The sequence below is a fragment of the Rhincodon typus genome, chromosome 5, assembly GCF_021869965.1.
Source record: "Rhincodon typus isolate 14 chromosome 5, sRhiTyp1.1, whole genome shotgun sequence".
NCBI classification, from domain to species: Eukaryota; Metazoa; Chordata; class Chondrichthyes; order Orectolobiformes; family Rhincodontidae; genus Rhincodon; species Rhincodon typus.
This window is the reverse complement of record NC_063336.1, coordinates 4,262,077-4,286,739: the sequence shown is the minus strand read 5'-3', so window position 1 is coordinate 4,286,739 and position 24,663 is coordinate 4,262,077. Positions and strand designations below refer to the sequence as shown.

The 24,663-nt window shown below is 43.4% G+C and overlaps 1 protein-coding gene across 1 annotated transcript in view; it reads right to left on the bottom strand.

The window, feature by feature from the left end:
* Positions 1-24,663, bottom strand: part of LOC109930964 (dynein axonemal heavy chain 8-like) — a 2,199,840-nt gene that overhangs the window by 964,999 nt on the left and 1,210,178 nt on the right. The window contains 2 exon segments of the mRNA XM_048596622.1: positions 408-530; positions 21,518-21,669. Coding sequence (XP_048452579.1) covers positions 408-530; positions 21,518-21,669 — 275 coding nt within the window.

The window sequence follows — 24,663 nt, the reverse complement described above, 5'->3', positions numbered from 1 at the left end:
GAAAAGGACTTTCCTATTCACCTTATCTATGTCACTCATGATTTCATCAACTTCTATAAGGTCATCTCTTCCATCAGCTTTTCTAATTACTTCCTAATATCTGCATCCTAGCCTTACTCAATTTATGCACTAGGTCACCCGGATGCCTTTGAATCTCAGACCTATGTAATTTAATCTTCCTCTTTTTAGTCTATAGTTGTATTATGTTGACTTTTCAGCCACAAGGACCAGAGGATAATATCTACTTTGCTGATTAAATGCTATTACATGACCAATGATCCATTGAGTAAGTACATTAAGCTGCAATTCATAGACCATCTTAGTTGTTCAAACATCTTACCATTTAAGAAAGTGATGTATCTGCGGATAATATCTTTAAAAGCTTTCTTGTCTCTCTCCCTATGTACGTACTGGTTAAGTGCACCCCAGTTTCCAGATGCAGAAATGGCTGGTAAGAAAATATTTTCCAGCAAAGTCGCAGCACCAGAAAGTACTCCATCACTGCAATCCATGACACAAAAAGATGCTTCCTGCAAATAGATATATGGATTAGTATTATTCGTCAAACACAGCTACTTCTAAAACTGCTAAAACAGTGAAGTACATTACCTGATGTGACATTCCTCATTTTAAGGTGCTTCTTTTGACACAGAAGAAATTAATATTGGAATTCTTTGAATCAAAGCATCTAAAATTTTACTAATGTTCTTTAATTAGGTCAAAATCTGGAATGGTAGTGGATTTCAAAATACAGGTAGTTCTCCTATAACACGATAGTTGCATTCTTGCATGACCTTGCACTATAGAAAATTGCACTATAGAAAATTGCCATAGATAATCGCATTATAGGGAAATCACTATAGAAAATCACTATAGCTGTACAGCAGAAAGTTCATGTTATCCAGTGTCCACTACTCATCAATTGCGTTACAGCCAATTCGCATGAACGAAACACATGTTATAGCAGAACTACCTGTACAATTATTGAGGTTTCTCACTAAAGCAAAGTCCATCCTGAAGGTAGCAAGCTATTAATTTATTTCTGCCAAATATGAAGTGGACTTCCATCTCTGTTGCTGCAAAGTCACATAATTTAAATAGTTATGATGAATCATAGGCCACAGCAGCACCAGTGGTTAGAAACTCATGAGTTCAAGGCATATGTAAACAAGTTGGTACAGGATTTATAGTATTTAAATGATCAAAATGAACACACAGCAAAAAAGGTTTTCTTTTACTATGAAAATAAACAAAAGGTCTATCGAAGGAAAGAAAGCCCAGTGGCCGGTGAAGTTGTTGACGAGCATCCACATAAAGTCAGACAGCCCAGGTTAGCCCTGTTTTAATCTAAAGTAACAACTAGACCTTTTCTTGAGAAGAGAACGATTGCCATTAACACCTGTGTCAAACCCAGTACTGGCTGGGTTTTACCATTCCTGTGCGAGGAGAGAATTCTAGAATTCCTGCCCCCTTTCCCTTGTGTATTATTTTTAAATAACCTGGAATCCCAACTTTGGTGCCTATATTGATTTCAGATTTCCTGTAACTTTCATGGTGCGTGACTAATTTCATAATTTCTGAGAGGAATAAGACTCGTGGCCGTTCAGGGGTGTAGTGAACAATGGAGAAAGCCTATACTGCAGGTAGGAACCTTTTGACACCTCAAGTTCAAAAGGTGTTGCTAACCTCAAATTTCATAATAGAATGCAGATGTCTATATTTCTAATGTATTGATAAATGATTGGGGCTTTGTTTAAAAACAAAATATTAACATTAAATCTATCACATCGTGAAGGAGGAAAGCTCTTCCGAGGCATTAGATTGGTTTATCCAACTAAATTAAACTGAGATTCCAAACTAGCTGAATTGCAGTTACACTTGCACTTTATGTTTTGATTTATTCACTGATTGGTGCTTCAGCCAGTTGTTCAGCCTTTAAAGATATATAACAGATGTTAGGTTCTCTGATTGACAGGTCATATAACTGTTTAATAAAACGTGATGTATTTAATGTATTCAGGAGTAGAGACATTGTTGAAACAGTTGTGAAACTGAATTTCATTATGAATGCTTGTCTTAACTACATACCTCAAAAATAAATTTAGTTCAGCAGTGGTTGTTGATAAAGCTGTCAAAAAGTCTGGATATTCGTATGTGAATATTAAATAACTATTTCTTTATTCCAGTAGTTTCATGAGCAACTCAAATAATTTCTCAGTGTTACTAAGGCAAGGTGTATGCATCTTGTCCATAGTGATTACTGGGTAATTGGCATAGTGGCATATGACGGATGGGGATATCTGACTCAGCATGGGTTATATGCCAGGGTTTGGGGGAAATGGAGGAGTATGAGGGACAAGGGGTCGTTGGGAGATATGAAAGGCCACAGAGGGTATGAGTGAGCATAACAGATGAGTGGGCAACAACTGCATAGAGGGTTCAGGGTTCAGCCAAGCATAGAACTAAGCGAATATCTCAGTAAAGGAAGGCCTTCTAATTTGCTCACATTATCATGCCTCCATTTGGATGGAATACTACCATAAAACAGAAAATCCAGACCGCTAAAATAAAAGGAATCAATTGCATCTTCCAAGAAAGCATTGTATTAACTTGAGGAACAACACCTCATTTTCCACTTGGGGACCCTACAGCCCTCTGGACTCAGTACTGAGTTCAATAATTTTAGGGCCTAAACTCTCCCATGTCCCAGCACCCCACCCCACATAGCCTGCCATTACGCACCCCCTGTTGTTAGTCACTAATAGTCCCCATTAACAAATATTCACCCTCCCAGCCTGATCGTTAGCAACTCCTTTGTCTGTCCAACTGTCTTTCTCTCTCTTCAGGCTCCAATCTGTCGTTTACTCCCTACCCCACGCACCTCCTTATTTTCTGCATATAAACTGACGTTTTCCCAGCCACTATCAGTTCTGAGGAAGGGTCACCGGACCCAAAACGTTAACTCTGTTTTCTCCTTCACAGATGCTGCCAGACCTGCTGAGCTTTTCCAGCAACTTTGTTTTTGTTTCTGTTTTAACCTGAACATCGTTGGACTGTGAGGGGAAACCCACGCAGATATGGGGAGAATGTGCAAACTCCACACAGTCACCCGAGGCTGGAATGAAACCCAGGTCCCTGGTGCTGTGAGGCAGCAGTGCTAACCACCGAGCCACTGTATTGCTCCAAAAACTGCAAATTGTACTTGAGCCAAGTAGAAGTGGAATCTACTAGCTCCTGCTCTGTAGTCAGATGCATCATCAATCCGCCACAGGCCTTATGGATAGTCAACAGCTGTCCTCTGTTACTGGTCTAAAACAACAAAAGCACCTCACCAATAGCTGATGTCGAACCTGCTGAATGATTCCAGCATCTCCTGAATATTAGGGTATTTAAAACTTAACTTTCTTTCTTGCAGACATCAAGTATATTCATAAGGTGGCACAGTGGCTCAGTGGTTAGCAAAGCACCAGGGACCCTGGTTCAATTCCAGCGGCCAGCGATTGTCTGCGTGGTGTTTGCTCTTTTCCCCGTGTCTGTGTGGGTTTCCTCGGGGTGCTCCAGTTTCCTCCTACAGTCCAAAGATGTGCAGGTTAGGTGGATCGGCCAAGCTAAATTGCCCATAGTGTCCACAGATGTGTAGGCTAGGTGGATTAGCCAGGGGAACTGCAGGGATATGGGGAGGAGGGTGAGTCTGGGTGGGATGCTCTTCAGAGAGTCGGTGTGGACCTGTTGGGCTGAATGGCCTGTAGGGATTCTATATTGTCCCTTGGGTGATTAGGAGCAGGTTCTATAAAATAAACCTTCCACCTTCCTTGAGGATTATGATTCCAAAAAAACTCAAGATGCTAGAAACTATCAAGGACAAAGCAAAGTTGCTAACCTATCCACCACCTTAAACATTCACTCCCTCCACAAAATTTATACCATCTACAAGTGCAATAACTCTTCAAACTTACATCACTATTACGTTTCAAACCCATGATCTCCATGACCTAGGAAACAAGCATAATACATGCACAGGAATACCACTATCTGCAGATTTCCCACTAAGCCGCGCACCAGCCTGACATGGAACTATGTTGCAATACCTTGGTTAAAATCCTGGAAGGGTGTGTATTGATGTCAAATGGACTGCTGATCTAAAACAAAATTATCTCATTGCTTCCTTCTAAAGCGTAATTCAGGATATGCAACAAATGATGACCTTGCCACCAATGCTCACATAAGAACAAAGAAGGAAAAAAATTTGAATGAGGAGTCAAAGACAATATTGGCAGAATATTATCCAGGCAAAAGAAGTATCAACAACATCCCCAAGAGTTTGAGAGCAGGCAAGTCTAACAAGGTCACCCAAGGAAGAATCAATTAAGGCAAGTGAGGATCATCCAATTATGTAGGAACATACAAACAGGCATGGCCATTCAATGTATCCAGCTTGTTCTGACATCCAATTAAATCATGGCTGATTATCCAACTCAATACCACTATCATAAAGTAGTAGTACTGTATCATATTTTTATATCCCTTAATATCTTGATGGCTCCAGAAATCCATCAAGTTCTGTCTTGAGGTGTCAATGACTGTCAATTTCTGTCAATGACTGACTTTCCACAGTCCTCAGGTGTTGAGAAATCCAGTGATTCACAACCCTCTGAGGGAGGATATTCATGTCATCTCAATTTTAAATGGCCTAACTCACCAGCCAGTGGAAAGATCTCATCTTCTCCTACCCTGTAAGAACATTCTAAGTTTCAGTAAGATCACTTTCTCAACTACTTTATGACCAAGGCAATTTTGTATCCAATTTAGCAACTCACTGTGGATCCCATGTGACGTAATCTTCTCGATCAGCCTACCATGAGGGGCCTTATTAAATGCTTTAAAAAGTCTATGTAGACAACATTTACTGCCCTACCCTCATCAAACATCTTCATCACTTCCTCAAAAAACTCAATCAAATTTGTGAGCCAAGGCCTCCCCTCTCACAAAGCCATGCTGGCTATTACTAATAAGCACATTCTTGTCTAAATGTAAATAAATCCTACCCCTAAAATCTTCTCCCATAATTTCTCCACCACTGATGTAAACTCACCAGTTTATAATTTTCTGGATTTTCCCTGATGTCTTTCTTAAACAAAGAAACAACTCTGGCTACTCTCCAGCCTTCTAGAATACTGCCTGTGCTAAAGGGGATACAAAGATCTCTGTCTAGGCCCCAGCAATCTTCTCCCTTGCTTCCCTCAGTATCCTGGGAGAGATCCCAATATTAACTAACAAAGTTTCTCAGGACACCCAGTACTCCTCCTTCTTTATATCAACATAATCCCTAATCTTACCATCATCCATATTCTTCTCCTTGGTGAATTCTAATGCAAATTACTCATTCAGGCCCTCACCCACTTCCTCTGGCTCCGTGCATAAATTACCTCCTTTATCCTTGAGTGGACCTATCCTTTCCGAACTATTCTCTTGGTCCTAATATATGTATAAAATGCCTGGGATTCTCTTTAATCCAACTTGCCAAGGTCATTTTATGACCCCTTTTAGCCCTCTTAATTCCTTGTTTGGATTTTGGATTTTTAGATGGTGTTTGATAAGGACCCATACATTAGGCTAATTAAGAGTCCATGGTTTTAGAGGCAGTATATTAGCATGGATAGAGGATTGGCTAATTAATAAAAGACTGATGTTTGGGATGGGGGGGGTCATTTTCACGATGGTAACTTATAAAGCGTTGAGTACCATAGGGATCAGTGTTAAGGCCACAATTTTATACAATATACATCAACTGATGTCAAAATTGAATGCACTGTAACCAGGTTTGTGCGTGACAGAAAAATAAACAGGAAGGCAGGTGGTAAGGATGACACAAAGACTCTGCAGAGGGATATAGACAGGCTGAGCAAAAACTTGGCAGCTGGAATATAATGTGAGGAAATGTTTGGTGAGAAGACTGCAGAAAGGACAGAGGGATTTGGGAGTTTTCATCCACGAACCACAAAAAACTAAAACTAAAAAGGTCACTAGTCAGACCATAGCTGGAATACTGTAAACAGTTTGAGTGCCTTACCTAAAGAAAGAAATACTGGCATTGGAGGTTCACTAAGTTGATTTGAGGTCTGGAGGAATTGTTTGATGAGGCGAGATTAAGAAAATTGGACCTGTACTCATTGGAATTTAGAAGAAAGAGAGGCCACATTATTGAACATACAAAGTCTTGACAGAATGAATGTGAAAAGGTGGATTCCCCTTGTCGGAGAGTCTAGCACCAGACAGAATAAGGTGCTGCACATTTAAAACAGATGTGGAGGCGCCAGTGTTGGACTGGGGTGGACAAGGTCAAAAATCACATGATACTAAGTTAAGGTCCAACTGGTTTATTTGAAGACACAAGCTTTCGGGTCTCGCTCCTTCTTTAGGTGTCAGTGAGCAAGGTGGCATCAGACACAGAATTTATAAGCAAAAGATCAAGGGTCATAGAACTGCTGCGAATGTGTTGAACAAACTTAACATGTCTGTTAAATATTTAATCAGTTAGAAAGGATTAATATGCAAATTCCTGAATTTCTTTCAAGTCACTGCCCCAAGATAGCTAAAGGTTTTATTAGTTCCCTCAGTATACTAGAGGTGATATTGCAGGTCAGACAATGCATTTTAGGTCTTAGGCCTTGTCAGACTGGTTTTATTTCCAAAGTAGAAATTTATAAAATGACACATTGACTGTCTATAAATTGTGTGCTTTTTGAACAAAATAGAATGTATCTGCAATTACAAATCTGCCAATGCAAATTCACCCCATAGATTTACATGTGTACGTGTGCACATGCACCTTTCCCCGCAACCACAGAAGGCACTATACATGCCCGACATCTCCACTCTCAACTCCATTCGTAGCCTAAGACAAACTTTCCATATCCGACAGGGGTTCATCTGTACATCGTCCAACCTGGTCTACTGTATCTGTTGCTCCCGATGTGGCCTCCTCTATATCGGTGAGATGAAACATAGGCTCGGTGACAGATTTGCGGAGCACCTGCGCTCCGTATGCTATAATCAACAATGCCTTCTGGTTGCTAACCATTTTAACAGCCCCTCCCACTCCTTTGGTGACATGCCCATCTTGGCGTCTTCCAGTGCCACAATGACACCACACGCAAATTGGAGGAACAACACCTCATATTCCACCTCGGGAGCCTACAGCCTGATGCCTAAACATAGAATTCACCAGTTTCAAAATCTCCCTACTCCTGGCCTCATCCCATGCTCAAATCTTGACCTGACACTACCTGTTCATCTTCTTCCCCACCTATCCACCCCATCCTTCCCACTGACCAATCCCCACTACCCCTACTTGCACCTATCGTCATTCCACCTACCTTCCCCCAGCCTTACCCCTCTTCCCTCTATTTATTTCCCAGCTCTCTTCCCCCTCCCCAGTCCTGATGAAGGGTCTAGGACCAAAACATCGACTCTCCTGCTCTTCTGATGCTGCCTGGCCTGCCGTGTTCCTCCAGCTCCACACTGTATTGACTCTGACTCTAGCATTAGCAGTTCTTGTTATCTCCCTTTGATTTTTTTGGGACACTGAAACAGGAAGGAACTGTACCTCTGGTTTGGCCTCCACCTGAACCAATTTGGGACCAAGATCCTCGAGGAAAGGCGAAATAAGATAGTCACAAGAACTTTAAACTAGCAAATAGGGGAATGGCTTGAGGTAAGTCAATACAGTTTTTAAATCATGTAACATGACAGAGTAAAGAAACAATTAGAAATCTTACTTCAGGTACGACAGGTAACGGCAAAAACTACAAAAAATGTATTGATTAAACCGAAAGTGAAGAAGTAACAAACAGGTGAATAAAGCATCAGTGCTGAGGGACACGTTACAGTGCATGGCCCAAATAAGAGTTCTATACTTTTACAGAGTGTGAGGAATAAATTAAATGAGCTGCAGACATAAATCATACTGGAGTTTATGATACAGTAGCCATACTGAGACTTGGCTGCAGGATAATTGGAATTGGGAACTAAATATACCAGGTTATAAGCTTCACAGGATGGAAGTGGACTAGGCTTGCTGATTTAAAAACAAAATTATTTAAATGGTAAGGGAGGATATAATGAGGGGAAAGCATTTAGTAATGACGTATGGGGGGAAACTAAGGAACAGTTAAGGATCTCAAATCATAATGGGTGCTGTGTACAGCTGGTAACAGCTCTGAAGTGCTAGATTGTATAAATGCGGGAATTAGGCAAGCGTGTGGCAAAGCCAGGAGGATTTTAACTTTAATATAGATTGGGAGAGGCAGACGTGCACCTACCAGAAGGGTAGTGAACTTCTGGAGTGTGTCTAGGATAGTTTCCTATAGCAATATGTCCTGAATGCAACAAGGGGCAAGCAATATTGGATATAGTAATGAGTAATGAGCTGGCTTTAGTTAGTAACCTAAATGTACGAGAACTTTCGTTAAATAGTGTTTGTAACATGATCGAGTTCAATGTAGCACTTGAAAGCAAAGCATGAATCAGCTCCTTGAGTTTTAGATTTATGTAAGGTCAACTTTAAGGAGATGCAACAAAGACTATCCACAGTAAGCTGAGAAAATCTGGTCATGGATAACAGATCTGAAAAACAGCAGAGGATGTTTAAAGAAACATTTAATATAAGACAAAACCATTCTAGGAGATAGTAGGAACTGTAGATGCTGCAGAATCTGAGATAACAAGGTGTAGAGCTGGATGAACACAGCAGGCCAAGCAGCATCAGAGGAGCAGGAAAGCTGATGTTTTGGGCCTAGACCCTTCTTCGGAAAAATCTGCTATGTGAAAACAAGGCCTGGTGTGTTGGGTAAGGGGCTAGGACATGGGAGAGTTTAGGCCCTAAAATTATTGAATTTGATATTGAGTCCAGAGGGCTGCAGGGTCCCCAAGCAGAAAATGAGGTGTTGCTCTTCCAGTTTGGGCTGATCTTCATTGGAACAGAGCAGCAAGCCAGAGACAGAAATGTTGGCCAAGGAACAGTGTGGTGTGTTAAAGTAGCAGGCAACTGGAAGCTCAGATCTTTTTTGTGAGCAGAATGTACATATTCTGCGAAACAGTCACTCAGTCTACACTTCGTTTCCCCAGTGTAGAGGTGACCACATTGTGAGCAGTAAATGCAGTAGACTAGATTCTAGGAAGATTCTCAATAGCCAAAACATCCTTTCTCAGATAAGGACACCAAAACTGCAATCAATATTCCAGGCGTGGTTTTGCCCGTGAATGCCCTGTACAGTCACAGCAAGACTTCCCTGCTCCTGTACTCCAATCATCTTGCTACGAAGGCCAATATACCATTTGCCTTCTTTACTGCCTGCTTCAGCCGCAGGCTTACTTTTAGCAACTGGTGCACAAGGATACTTGGTCTCATTGAACTACCCTCTTCCCCATTTATTGCCATTCAGATAATCTGCCTGCCTATTTTTCTTACTAGAGTAGATAGCCTCACATTTATCCACATTATAGTAGATCTTCTATGCACTTGCCCACTTACTTAACTCTTCCAATTGCACTGAGACTTCTCTGCACCCTCCTCACAGCATGCCCTCCCACCCAGCTTTTTGTCATCTGCAAACCTGGACTATATCATATAGTTTCCTCATCTAAATCATTAAATATATATTGTGAATAGTTGGGGTCCAAGCACTGATCCCTTCCATATTCCACTGTCATTGCCTGCCACTTGGAAAAGACCCTTGTTTCCCAAATACCAACAAGTTCTCAATCCATTCCAGTGCAGAATCTCCAATCCCATGTACTTTACTTTTACATGCTAATATTGTATGTGGGACCTTATCAAAAGCCTTGTGAAAATCCAAGTAAAACAAAATTCTCTGGTTGCCCTTTATCAACTATACTCATTACATTCCCAAAAAAATCCATCAAATTTGTCAAGGACAACTTTCACTTTGTAAATCCATACTGCCCTTATTCAATCCTGACATTATCTGCCAAGTGCTCTGCTGTTGTATGTTTTAAAACAGACTCTTAACATTTTTCCCGCTATCAATATCAAGCGAACCAGTCTATAATTTATTGTTTCTCTCTGCTTCCCCTTTAATGTAGTGGAATTTCATTGCTGATCCTTCAATCCATAGAACCGTCAATTTAAAAATTTGGAAGATGACCACTAATACATCTACTATGTCTAGGGCCACTTCTTTAAGTGGGATGAAGGTTATCAGGCCGTAGTGATTTATCTGCCTTTAACCCTGTTAGATTCCAGACACCATTTCTTTTAATTCCTCCTTCCCATCAGAACCTGTTTGGCAACCTAATGGCAAACTAATGTGAGCTCTTGGATTCTTCTGAAAGGTGGAGGAACCAGTAGCCATGCTTTGCATGTAGTTTAGATAAGAGCCTGGCTCCATAAAATTTAGGATTTTATTCACCCAGTGTTGGTATTTTACATGAACACCTTTTCAAGTGAAAAGTTGAGGCACAATGTATCTTGATATACTCTGTTATCATCTTTGTTTAATATATAGAGCTACACTAATCGGTGGTGGTTGACCTTTGAATGGAACCATTTCACTTAGTTTCGCTTGAACCTTTGCCTGAGTGTTTACATGCTGCACTTATTGAGTCACAGAGATCTTCGGCACAGGAAAGGGCCCTTTGGCTTGAAATGTCCACGCCAGTCAAAAAAAACCCTAAATATTCTAATCCTATTTTCCAACACTTGGCATCGCAAGTACACATCTAAATGCAATTAAAATGTTTTGAGGATTTATGCATCTCTACCACCCTTACAGGTAGTGAGTTCCAACTTCCCATCACCCTCTGGGTGAAAAAGTATTTCATCAGACCTCCTCTAAACCTTCTGACCCTTGCTGTAAATTTAAGCTCCCTAATCATTGAAGCCTTCCATCAAGGAGAAAAGCTTCTTCCTGTCTAACCTATCTATGTCACCCATAACTTTATACATTTCAATCACGTCCCCTCTCAATCTCCTTTGCTTTAACGAAAAAAGCACTCTTCATAACTGGTAAACCTCTTTTCCCCCCGCTCCAGTGCAATCACATCCCTCCTACAATTTGCATTCCAGAAGTGGTCCTTGTTCAACATCCAGGCTTGGGCTGACAAGTGGCAAGTAACATTCACACCACAAAAATGCCAGGCAGTGGCTATCTCCAATAATAGACAATCTAACCATGACATCTTAATATTCAATGGTATTACCATCACTGAATCTTCTACTATCAACATCCTTTACCATTGACCAGAAATTCAACTGGACTCGCCATATAAATACAGTGGGTACAACAGCAGGTCAGATGCTAGGAATACTCAGCAAGTAACTCACCTCCTGACTCCCCAAAGCCTGTCCATTATCTACAAGGCACAAGTCAAGAGTGTGATAGAATACTCCTAACTTGCCTGGATAGGTGCAGCTCCAACAACATTCAAGAACTTGACACCATCTAGGACACAGCAGCCCACTTGATTTGCACCATATCCACAACATCCACTCCCTCCACCGCCAATGCTCAGTGGCAGTAGTATATACTGTCTACAGGATGCACTGCAGAAATTCACCAAAGATCCTTAGACAGCACCTAACAAACTCATGACCACTTCCATCTAAAAGGACAAGGGCAGAAGGTACGTAGGAACACCACTACCTGCAAGTTCCTGTCTAAACTATTCATCACCATGGAAATATATCATCATTCCTTCACTGTCACTGGATCAAAATTCTGGAATAGCCTCCCCAATGGCATTGTGAAGCTACCTTCAGCACGTGGACTGCAGTGGTTCGAGAAGGCAGATAACCACCATATTCTCGAGAGCAACTAGAGACAAGCGATAAATGCTAGCCAGCCAATGACATCCACGCCCCAGGAGTGAACAAAAATAAATATAGGTAATATTCTAGTTGTGGCACGACCAGTACAGTTCCAGCATAACCTCTTTGTTCTTAAACTCTGTGTCCACTACTAAAGGGGAATAGAACAAAGAACAAAGAACAAAGAAAATTACAGCACAGGAACAGGTCCTTTGGCCCTCCAAGCCTGCGCCGATCCAGATCCTCCATCTAAACCTGTCATCTACTTTCCATGGATCTGAATCCCTCTGCTCCCTGGCCATTCATGTATCTGTCTAGATACATCTTAAATGACGCCATCGTGCCCGCCTCTACCACCTCTGCTGGCAACGCGTTCCAGGCACCCACCACCCTCTGCGTAAAGAACTTTCCACGCATATCTCCCTTAAACTTTTCCCCTCTCACCTTGAAATCATGACCCCTAGTAATTGAGTCCCTCACTCTGGGAAAAAGCTTCTTGCTATCCACCCTGTCTATACCTCTCATGATTTTGTAGACCTCAATCAGGTCCCCCCTCAACCTCTGTCTTTCTAATGTAAATAATCCTAATCTACTCAACCTCTCTTCATAGCTAGCCCCCTCCATACCAGGCAACATCCTGGTGAACCTCCTCTGCACCCTCTCCAAAGCATCCACATCCTTTTGGTAATGTGGCGACCAGAACTATACACAGTATTCCAAATGTGGTTGAACAAAAGTCCAATACAACTGTAACATGACCTGCCAACTCTTGTACTCAATACCCCGTCCGATGAATGAAAGCATGCCGTATGCCTTCTTGACCACTCTATCCACCTGCGTTGCCACCCTCAGGGTACAATGGACCTGAACACCCAGATCTCGCTGTGCATCAATTCTCCCCAGGGCTTTTCCATTTACCACATAGTTCGCTCTTGAATTGAATCTTACAAAATGCATCACCTTGCATTTGCCTGGATTGAACTCCATCTGCCATTTCTCCGCCCAACTCTCCAAACTATCTATATTCTGCTGCATTCCCCGACAGTCCCCTTCACTATCTGCTACTCCACCAATCTTAGTGTCATCTGCAAACTTGCCAATCAGACCATCTATACCTTCCTCCAGATCATTTATGTATGTCACAAACAACAGTGGTCCCAACACAGATCCCTGTGGAACACCACTGGTCACAGTTCTCCATTTTGAGAAACTCCCTTCCACTACAACTCTCTGTCTCCTGTTGCCCAGCCAGTTCTCTATCCATCTAGATAGTACACCCTGGACCCCATGCAACTTCACTTTCTCCATCAGCCTACCATGGGAATATACCACCTTACCACATTATCCACCTTTCCTGATACCTTAAGCGTCAAATATACACGAACACCAACATCCCTCTTATCCTCAGTGCTTCCCAAGGTCCTGAAGTTCATTATGTATTCTCTGCCTTGTTTGTCCTGCCCGAGAGCATTACTTCACATTTATCCAGATTGAATTCCATTTGCCACAGATCAGCCCATTTGACCAGCCTGTCTGTATCTATTTATAAGCTAATGCCACCCGACTCATGCTTGACCTCCCCACCAATTTTTGCATCTTCTGCGAACTTATTGATCAATCTGCCTACATTCAAGTCTAAATCATTTATATAAACCACAAACGGCAAGGGCACCAACAGTAACCCCTGTGGGACCCCACTGGACATAGACTTCCAATTAGAAAAACACTTACAAAAACATTATTCTCTGCTTCCTGACTTTCAGCCAATTGTGGATCCAATTTGCCAAATTTCTTTGGATCGCATGGGTTCTTAATCTGCTGGACCTTCTCAAAAGCCTTGAAATCCAAGTAACTACATCAGTGCATTGCCCTCATCTACACATCTGGTCACCTCTTTGAAAAATTCAGTCATGTTGGTCAGGCATGATCTCCACTTAACAAAACCATACTGATGGTTCTTGATTAATTCCTGCCTCTCCAGATGCAGATTAATTATGTCCCACAGAATTGCTTCCAATAATTTCTCCACCACTGAGGTTAGATTGACTGGCTTGTAGTTTCTTGGTTATCCCTTGCTCCCTTCTTAAATAATGGTAACACACCGGCTGTCCTCCAGTCCTCTGCTACCTCTCCTGTAGCCAGAGAAAAATTGAAAATTTTTGCAATGCAATTTCCCCCTTTGCCACATTCAACAACCTGGCATACAGGTGGTATGGTGGCTGCTGCCTCATAACACCAGGGTCCCGGGTTCACTTCCAGCCTTGCGCAACTGTCTGGTGTAGATTGGACATTCTCCCAGAGTCTGCAGGTACTTCAGTTTCCTTCCAAAGATACGCTGGTTAGGTGGATTGGTCACGTTAAATTGTCCAGGGATGTGCAGGGTAGGTGGATTAGCCATGAGAAATGCGGTGGTAGGGGTGTGGGACTGGGTGGAATGCTCTTTGGAGGGTCAATGTGGACTCAATGGGTCAAATGGCCTGCTTCCACACAAAAGACAGTCTGCGATATATTTCATCTGGCTCTGGAGATTTACCTACTTTTAACCTTGTCAGACCACTCAGAATTTCCTTGAAGAGTCAATGAATAGGATTGTATTATCCTTTAACTGCAATAATGTATGACCTCTACAAGTGTTGATTGTGTAATAGCAATTTGGGTACAATCATTGGGGATCATTGACTGATTTGATTTCATCACACTTGATCTGTTCTCGTTAATAGTTACTATACTGAGATTGGTGCAAACTGGTAGTGCTGACACTGCTGAACGATTGGTACACACCTGGTAGAATATTCCAGGAAGCTTGGCTTCCTGAGCTCGAATTTTCCTATTACGGTGTAATTGTGCCACTGCATGGAATTGATGATCCATTACAGGCTGTAAGACAGTCTTTTGTAGGCTGTGCCATAGAATGCCAACTGTTGGGGGTATATGTCTTTTATAGTGCATAGTGGTAATATATTGGCACTAGTTCCTGTATTCAAATTTGGCTTTCAGGGTGTGTCAACATTTCCATGGTGCCATAATGGCTATAAAGCCTTCCAATTACCTTATATGTTGACACAGTGTATGAGGTTAACAAATTTGAAAAGCTTGGATATCTTCCAAAGTTCATTTTTCACTTTGTTAGCTGCGCACTTTGTTGATATGTCTGCATTTGTCCACGCTTTTTACATCTTCCTTGGACCAGACTTGTGCTGTTGTCCCCTCTTATTGGTCACTTGGCCATGACACAGGATCTTGTTTTGCTTTTGAAGCCAGATTTTCGGCACTTGAGCGCCCAATGTCAGTTGTAACCTTATGTGGAGCTGGATGAACACAGCAGGCCAGGCAACATCAGAGGAGCAGGAAAGCTCATTTTGGGTCTGGACCCTTTTTCATTTCTGAGACCCGAAACGTCAGCTTTCCTGCTCCTCTGATGCTGCTTGGCCTGCTGTGTTCAAACAGCTCCACACCTTGTTATCTCAGACTCCAGCATCGGCAGTTCCTACTATCTCTCAGTTGTAAGCTTGCTGGTTTGGTATACTTTGCTGACTAGCAATCCTGTTATCTGCACCTAATGCATGAAATTGTTGTTGGCCTGCCACTATGTCTTCATGCATGCATTCAACTTCAGCAAGGAGTCAATGGTGTAATGGTCTTTCCTGAAGGCTGTAATAGATCTAGAGGCTCTAAGCAAGTTAATTAACCTCTCTGCAAGTTTTTTTTCAGATAAATCATACTCATACCCTTTGTTGCGGCAACTGGTGACAAAGTATCCAATCGACTCATGGCATTTCTGTCTGTACAACATGAGGTGGAGTCTATTCGTCCAAAAGTTGATTTGAATCTTCAGCTGGGTTTTCAAGTACTCTCAAGATCTTCTCTGGATTTTTAAAAAATTATCTTCAGAAAAACTGCTGTATTTATTCCTTGAAGCCACTCCTTCTAGACAGCAGGAAAAATTTTCAAGAAATAAAAGCAAAGTACTCCGGGTGACGGAACTCTGAAACCAAAATAAAGTGCTGGAGGAAGAGATTCAGAGTTAACATTTTGAGTACGATATGACTTCTTAGGAACTGAAGATTTTTGGAGACCTCCTCTCAATATCATTTATTGCTTGAACTGTAAAATAAAAGTTCATGTAATAAGTGTTTCTTAAATAACTCTAATTCAGTGATGATGTACAATCAACAATCAAATGTTTGTCTTCCAATTCATGTTGAAGCTCTGTGGTTTTTATTAATTGAAGCCGAGTGCAGAGCTTGATTTTCTTTTTCTGAAGAAGGGTCTAGGCCCGAAACGTCAGCCTTCCTGCTCCTCTGATGCTGCTTGGCCTGCTGTGTCCATCCAGCTCTACACCTTGTTATCGCAGAGCTTGTTTGTTGTGTTTTACTTTTTTGTTCTGTACTTTTATTTTTTCCCTTCTTTTGCTTTGATATTATTTTGACTGTTGTGGCCCCTTTAATGAGTATTGTTGCCTTTGGGCTGAGTCTTGAATAAATAAAGGCCTGTAATCATACATTTCAGTCATCAAAGGGAGTTTGCATGAAATGAAGAGTGATGAATCACGCATGCTACAGTACTAATTTGCAGGAAACAAAATGACAAAATCAACCAACTTGTGCAGGTATCTTCTTTAGTTAGAAAATCAAATCTTAGTGCTCAGAACACAGTGCTCTGTGTTAAACTGACCTTATCCTTTGACTGCTGATTTCAGTTTAATCCTGTAAAAAGCATTTTGAATGTCAATTTTACCCCAAAGCCTTTAAGAAATCTTCTGACTGATATAAGTAAACTTTTCTTTCAGAAAGTAGGTCTGAAATTTTATTTTGTTTGTAACAGTAATTCAGCATTTATAGCTTGATAAATCTTGAGTTTAAGGTAGAAAGAAGGTAAGTCAGCCTCCTGGTTGCTTAATTTACCGATTGAATTCACATAAACTTGTTGCTGTTAGTCTTCCAAATTCTTTGAGGTCAAGGACTACAAAATATTCAGTGGGATTTCCAAAGCTCTGCAATGAGATTTTTGATGTTACACGTAGGTACTGCTGCTTTGCACTGCACTACCACCATGACATGATATCTGGGAACCTTTTCTTTATGACTAGTCACCTCTGTTAAACCAGGTCTGTTCTGTCATTGTGATCTCCCACAAGTGCAGGGCAGGGTTTTTTTTTAACTTCAGCAGGGTATTTGTACCTGATCGTGATACTTATATCACCAGTAGCATAGATTAAAACATGGCAATGAAGGGTTCAATGGATTTTTAATTCAGCTCCTAGTGTCTACATTTATCACAATCTTAGGCATTTACATAGAAACATAGAAGATAGGAGCAGGAGGAGGTCATTTGGCCCTTCGTGCCTGCTCCACCATTCATCACGATCATGGCTGATCATCCAACTCAATAGCCTAATCCTGCTTTCTCCCCATAACCTTTGATCCTATTCACCCCAAGTGCTATATCTAGTCGCCTCTTGAATACATTCGGTGTTTTGGCATCAATTACTTCCTGTGGTAATGAATTCCACAGGCTCACCACTCTTTGGGTGAAGAAATAGCTCATCTCTTTCGTAAATGGTCTACCCCGAATCCTCAGACTGTGGCCCCTGGTTCAAGAGCGAACTATGTGGTAAATGGAAAAGCCCTGGGGAAAATTGATGCACAGAGAGATCTGGGTGTTCAGGTCCATTGTATCCTGAAGGTCGCTACACAGGTTGATAGAATGGTCAAGAAGGCATACGGCATGCTTTCATTCATCGGACGGAATATTGAGTACAAGAGTTGGCAGGTCATGTTGCAGTTGTATAGGACTTTGGTTCGACCACATTTGGAATACTGCGTATAGTTCTGGTTGCCAGATTTCCAAAAGGATGTGGATGCTTTGGAGAGGGTGCAGAGGAGGTTCACCAGGATGTTGCCTGGTAAGGAGGGCGCTAGCTATGAAGAGAGGTTGAGTAGATTAGGATTATTTACATTAGAAAGACAGAGGTTGAGGGGGGACCTGATTGAGGTCTACAAAATCATGAGAGGTATAGACAGGGTGGATAGCAAGAAGCTTTTTCCCAGAGTGGGGGACTCAATTACTAGGGGTCACGATTTCAAGGTGAGAGGGGAAAAGTTTAAGGGAGATATGCGTGGAAAGTTCTTTACGCAGAGGGTGGTGGGTGCCTGGAATGCGTTGCCAGAGGAGGTGGTAGAGGCGGGCACGATGGCGTCATTTAAGATGTATCTAGACAGATACATGAATGGCCAGGGAGCAGAGGGATTCAGATCCTTGGAAAATAGGCGACAGGTTTAGATAGAGGATCTGGATCGGCGCAGGCTTGGAGGGCCGAAGGGCCTGTTCCTGTGCTGTAATTTTCTTTGATCTTTGTTCTGGACACACGCACCATCGGGAATATCCTCCCTGCATCTACCCTGTCTAGTCCTGTTGGAATTTTATAAATTTCCATGAAATTCCCCTTCATTTGCCTGAACTCCAGCGAAAACTATCCTAACCTAGTCAATCTCTCCTCATACGTCAGTCCTGCAATCCCCAGAATCAGCCTGGTAAACTTTCGCTGCACTCCCTTGAGAGGAAGAGCATCCTTCCTCAGAAAAGGAGGCCAAAACTGCACACAATATTCTAGGCGTGGCCTCAACAAAGCCCTGTATAACTGCAACAACACATCACTGCTCTTGTACTCAAAACCTCTCGCAATGATGGCCAACATACCATTTGCCTTCTTTACCACCTGCTGCACCTGCATGCTTACCTTCAGCAATTGGTGCCCAAGGAAACCCAGGTCCCATTGCACACTCCCCTTTCCTAATTTACAGCCATTCAGGTAGTAATCTACCTTCTTGTTTTTGCTTCCAAAGTGAATAACCTCACATTCATCCAAATTATACTGCATCTGCCATTGATTTGCCCACTTACCCAATCTTTCCAGATCATGCTGAAGAATCTCTGCATCCTTGTCACAGTTCAACTTCCCACCCAATTTGATATCATCTGCAAACTTTGTGATGTTACTTTTGTTCCCTCATCACATTTCCCACATTTATTTGTCTGGGTTAAAGTCAAACAATTTAGATATAAACAGTAGTATGTTTCCCTCAGTAAGTCACGCAGTAAATATAATCAGTAGGAAAGAAACTAAGAATAATACCATTAGGTCACATCCCAGGATATGGTGATGTCACAATAAGCACTTGCCTGTTATTACCCAGTGGATTTGTGCACTGTAAGTCAAGCTCCGCTAGTCCTGGAATCGTATCAAATGTAACAATTTTTTTTAAAGTATGCCCAGTAAGCTAACTTATCAGACTTTCAAACCAAGGTTTAGAGAAAGCACAGACCGGGTTTCTGCACTAAACATGAATTATTATTTATTTTAAGTAATTCGTCCATAGCTACAAACAAACAGATATAAACCATTGGCACAGAACACTACTAACTAAACTTACTAATCCTCTTTCAAATTCTCCTTACACACAAACAAACAGGCAAACAAATGCTAGCCCCTCAATCAACCACACTAATGCGGATTTGAACAACTATAATGCAACTGAATGTCATGCAGAGTGTTAAGTTCTCTACAGTTAACTATGGTCATTGTCCACATCTTGTCAAAATCTGTACAGATGCTTCAGCAAAACAGAGCCAGATAGCCTTTGCCTCCTTCCCGGGCCTGCTCTGGGGTAGATATTAGATAATCAGATCATTCTTGACACTCCATGATGAAAATAGGATGATTGTGTAACATCGTTCAGGAGATTCAATTCTGTCTTCAGCAAATGCCTAAACTCCCGATCCCCAGCTGTAAGTTGAAATTGCAGTCCAATATGATGTTAAAGCGGGTACACAAATTAACTCCGAGATAATAAGGTGTAGAGCTGGATGAACACAGCAGGCCAAGCAGCATCATAGGAGCAGGAAGCCTGACGTTTCGGGCTCAGACCCTTCATCAGAAATGGGGGAGGGGAAGGGGATTCTGAAATAAATAGGGAGAGAGGGGGAGGCGGATAGAAGATGGATAGAGGAGAGGATAGGTGGAGAGGAAACAGACAGGTCAAACAGGTGGGGATGGAGCCAGTAAAGGTGAGTGTAGGTGGGGAGGTAGGGAGGAGATAGGTCAGTCCAGGGAGGACGGACAGGTCAAGGGGGCAGGATGAGGTTAGTAGGTAGGAAATGGGGGTCCAGCTTGAGGTGGGAGGAGGGGATAGGTGGGAGGAAGAACAAATTAGGGAGGCGGGGATGAGCTGGGCTGGTTTCGAGATGCGGTAGGGGGAGGGGAGATTTTGAAGCTTGTGAAATCCACATTGATAGCATTGGGCTGCAGGGTTCCCAAACAGAATATGAGTTGTTGTTCCTGCAACCTTCGGGTGGCATCGTTGTGGCACTGCTGGAGGCCCAGGATGGACACGTCGTCTGAGGAATGGGAGGGGGAGTTAAAATGGTTCACAACTGGGAGGTGCAGTTGTTTATTGCGAACCGAGCGTAGGTGTTCTACAAAACGGTCCCCAAGCCTCCGCTTAGTTTGCCCGATGTAGAGGCGGCCACAACGGGTACAGCGGATGCAGTATACCACATTGGCAGATGTGCAGGTGAACATCTGCTTGATGTGGAAAGTCTTCTTGGGGCCTGGGATGGGGGTGAGGGAGGAAGTATGGGGGCAGGTGTAGCACTTCCTGCGGTTGCAGGGAAAAGTGCCAGGTGTGGTGGAGCTGGAGGGGAGTGTGGAGCGGACAAGGGAGTCACGGAGAGAGTGGTCTCTCTGGAAAGCAGATAAGGGTGGGGAGGGAAAAATGTCTTTGGTGGTGGGGTCGGATTGCAGATGGCGGAAGTGTCGGAGGATGATGCGTTGGATCCGGAGGTTGGTGGGGTGGTACGTGAGGACGAGGGGGATTCTTTTTTGGTTGTTATTGCAGGGACGGATGAGTTGCGGGAAATGCGGGAGACACGGTCGAGGGTGATCTCGACCACTGAGGGGGGGAAGTTGCGGTCCTTGAAGAACGAGGACATCTGAGATGTACGGGAGTGGAATGCCTCATCCTGGGAGCAGATGCGGCGGAGGCGAAGGAATTGGGAATAGGGGATGGCATTTTTGCAGGAAGGTGGGTGGGAGGAGGTATATTCTCGGTAGCTCTGGGAGTCAGTGGGCTTGAAATGGATATTGGTTTCTAGGTGGTTTCCCGAGATGGAGACAGAGAGGTCCAGGAAGGTGAGAGAGGTGTTAGAGATGGTCCAGGTGAACTTAAGATTGGCGTGGAAGGTGTTGGTGAAGTGGATGAACTGTTCGAGCTCCTCGTGGGAGCACAAGGCGGCGCCGATACAGTCATCAATTTAACGGAGGAAGAGGTGGGGTTTAAGGCCAGTGCAGGTACAGAAGAGGGATTGTTCCACGTAACCTACAAAGCCGTTTGCTTGGCTATCCTATTGTGAGGCACTGCAATCTGACACAACAAGAAACTGTGATGCACATGTATTTTTAGGGGAAAGTAAGCATGCTATGATCTCCTTCCAATCATGATCTGAAATAGAAACTGATCGAAGACATGATCATCTGATGTGATAATTGAACCTATCTGTTGGAACAGAGGACTGTAAAACAAATCCCCCAACAAAGTACATTGACCTCATTGCCAAAAGTTGAAAGAACATTTACTCACTAGTACTAACATCCTCATAAAATAATAAAAATGATGAGATGTCACTTCATACCTCGTGTATATTTCTTGCTGTGATAGGAGTATCATTTTTGTACCGCACAAAGAACAAGCACAGACCATTTAAACGAACATCAGATAAATTGCCCAGGAACAACCTCATCATTTTGCTCCCTTTAGGAATTCCAGCAATAATTCGTCCACTGTCTATAACAACAAGAATAATCCATTGTTAAAATATTACTCAGCCACCCTATTAAAACATAGGCAATATTCATGTCTGCATGTTTTGTAATATTCATTCTTCAATTGAGTTAACATACTGTTAAATCAGGAACAAAAACAAAGATGCTGGAAAAGCTTAGCAGGTCTGGCAACATCTGGGAAGGCAAAAGCAGAGTTAACATTTCGGGTCCAGTGACCCGTCCTCAGTTCTGAGAACTGGTGACCCAGTTCTGAGGAAGGGTCACCGGACACGAAACATTAACTCTGTTTTTCCCTTCACAGATGCTGCCAGATCTGCTGAGCTTTCCCAGCAAGTTTGTTTTTGTTTTTGATACTGTTAACAAGGTTGGAGAGTAAAATTATTACTTTCTACACCAGTAAATCAAAATAGAACATGTAGCTTTTCATGCAACTTGCAAGTTAGGACTGACTACGCACCACTACCTCGCACCACAACACCCCACCCCCAACTTTGTCTAACTCAAATAGCAACCAAGTTCAACTTCACAGTCTTGACCAGCTTAAAGCCTATTGTAGAGAACCCTCAATGCAAAACAAAGAAGTAAACATACATCCTCCAATCTATAAGGTGTAAGAGCAAATGTCAATCCATTGTAGCCAATCATAGAACACAGACATAGAACATAAAACTGTACAGCACAGGAATAGACCCTTCAGCTCATGATATTGTGCTGAACATGATACCAAATTAAACCAATCCCTTCTGCCTGCCTTTGGTCCATATCCCTCCAATACCTGCATATTCATTGGCTTATCTAAAAATCCATCAAACGACCCTATCGTATCTGCCTCCACCACCATGCCTAGCAGCACATTCCAGACTCCTACCAAACTCTGTGTAAAAAACTTGCCCTTCATATCTCTTTTGAACTTTTCCCCTCTCACCTAAAATGCATGCCCCCAATATTAGACATTTCAACTCTGGGAAAAAGATTCTGACCAACAACCCTATCTATGCATCTCATCATTTTACAGACTTCTATCATGTCTCACCTCAGCCTCTGCTGCTAACGAGAAAAGAGCCCAAGTTTTTCTCACCTCTCCTAATAGTTCATACTCTCTATTCCAGGCAGCATTCTGGTAAGGGTTAAAATTGAATCAGAGATAGTAGGAACTGCAGATGCTGGAGAATCTGAGACAACAAGGTGCAGAGCTGGATGAACACAGCAGGCCAAGCAGCATCATAGGAGCAGAGTTGCAGTGGAAGAGAGATCCCCTGAGGTTTGTCCAGAGGGAGGAGGGTAACTTCCTCAGGCTAGGCATCCTTAGAAGAGGCTTCGCAGTGGGGTTAAAATTGAATCAGAGACAGTAGGAACTGCAGATGCTGCAGAATCCGAGACAACAAGGTGCAGAGCTGGATGAACACAGCAGGCCAAGCAGCATCACAGGAGCAGATTGCAGTGGGAGAGAGACCGCCCCCTTGATCATGACCCCACCCCCAAGCACCAAACCATCATCTCCCAAACCATCCACAACCTCATCACCTCAGGTGACCTCCCACCCACGGCCTCCAACCTCATCGTTCCCCAACCTCGCACCGCCCGCTTCTATCTCCTTCCCAAAATCCACAAACCTGAATACCCTGGTCGACCCATTGTCTCTAGCTGCTCCTGCCCCACCGAACTTATCTCCAACTATCTGGACTCCATTTTCTCCCCCTTGGTCCAGGAACTCCCTACCTATGTCCGTGACACCACCCACGCCCTCCACCTCCTCTAGAACTTACAATTCCCCGGTCCCCAACACCTCATCTTTACCATGGACATCCAGCCCCTATACACCTGCATTCCCCATACAGATGGCCTAAAGGCCCTCCGCTTCTTCCTGTCCCACAGGCCCGACCAGTCCCCCTCCACTGACACCCTCATCCGCTTAGCCGAACTCGTTCTCACACTCAACAACTTCTCTTTCAATTCCTCCCACTTCCTACAAAGGGGGTGGCCATGGGTACCCGCATGGGCCCAAGTTACGCCTGCCTCTTTGTAGGTTACGTGGAACAATCCCTCTTCCGTACCTACACTGGCCCTAAACCCCACCTCTTCCTCCGTTACATTGATGACTGTATCGGCGCCGCCTCGTGCTCCCACGAGGAGCTCGAACCGTTCATCCACTTCACCAACACCTTCCACCCCAACCTTAAGTTCACCTGGACCATCTCTAATACCTCTCTCTCCTTCCTGGACCTCTCTGTCTCCATCTCGGGCAACCACCTAGAAACCGATATCCATTTCAAGCCCACCGACTCCCACAGCTACCTAGAATACACCTCCTCTCACCTACCTTCCTGCAAAAATGCCATCCCCTATTTCCAATTCCATCGCCTCCGCCGCATCTGCTCCCAGGATGAGGCATTCCACTCCCGTACATCTCAGTTGTCCTCGTTTTTCAAGGACCGCAACTTCCCCCCCTCAGTGGTCGAGAACGCCCTCAACCGTGTCTCCCACATTTCCCGCAACTCATCCCTCACACCCCGTCCACGCAATAAGAACCAAGAAGGAATCCCCCTCGTCCTCACGTACCAACCCACCAACCTCCGGATCCAACGCATCATCCTCCGACATTTCCGCCATCTGCAATCCGACCCCACCACCAAAGACATCTTTCCCTCCCCACCCTTATCTGCTTTCCGGAGGGACCACTCTCTCCGTGACTCCCTTGTCCGCTCCACACTCCTCTCCAGCTCCACCACACCCGGCACTTTTCCCTGCAACCGCAGGAAGTGCTACATCTGCCCCCATACCTCCTCCCTCACCCCCAGCCCAGGCCCCAAGAAGACTTTCCACATCAAGCAGATGTTCACCTGCACATCTGCCAATGTGGTATACTGCATCCGCTGTACCCGTTGTGGCCTCCTCTACATCGGAAAAACCAAGCGAAGGCTCAGGAGCCGCTTTGCAGAACACCTACGCTCGGTTCGCAATAAACAACTGCACCTCCCAGTCGCGAACCATTTCA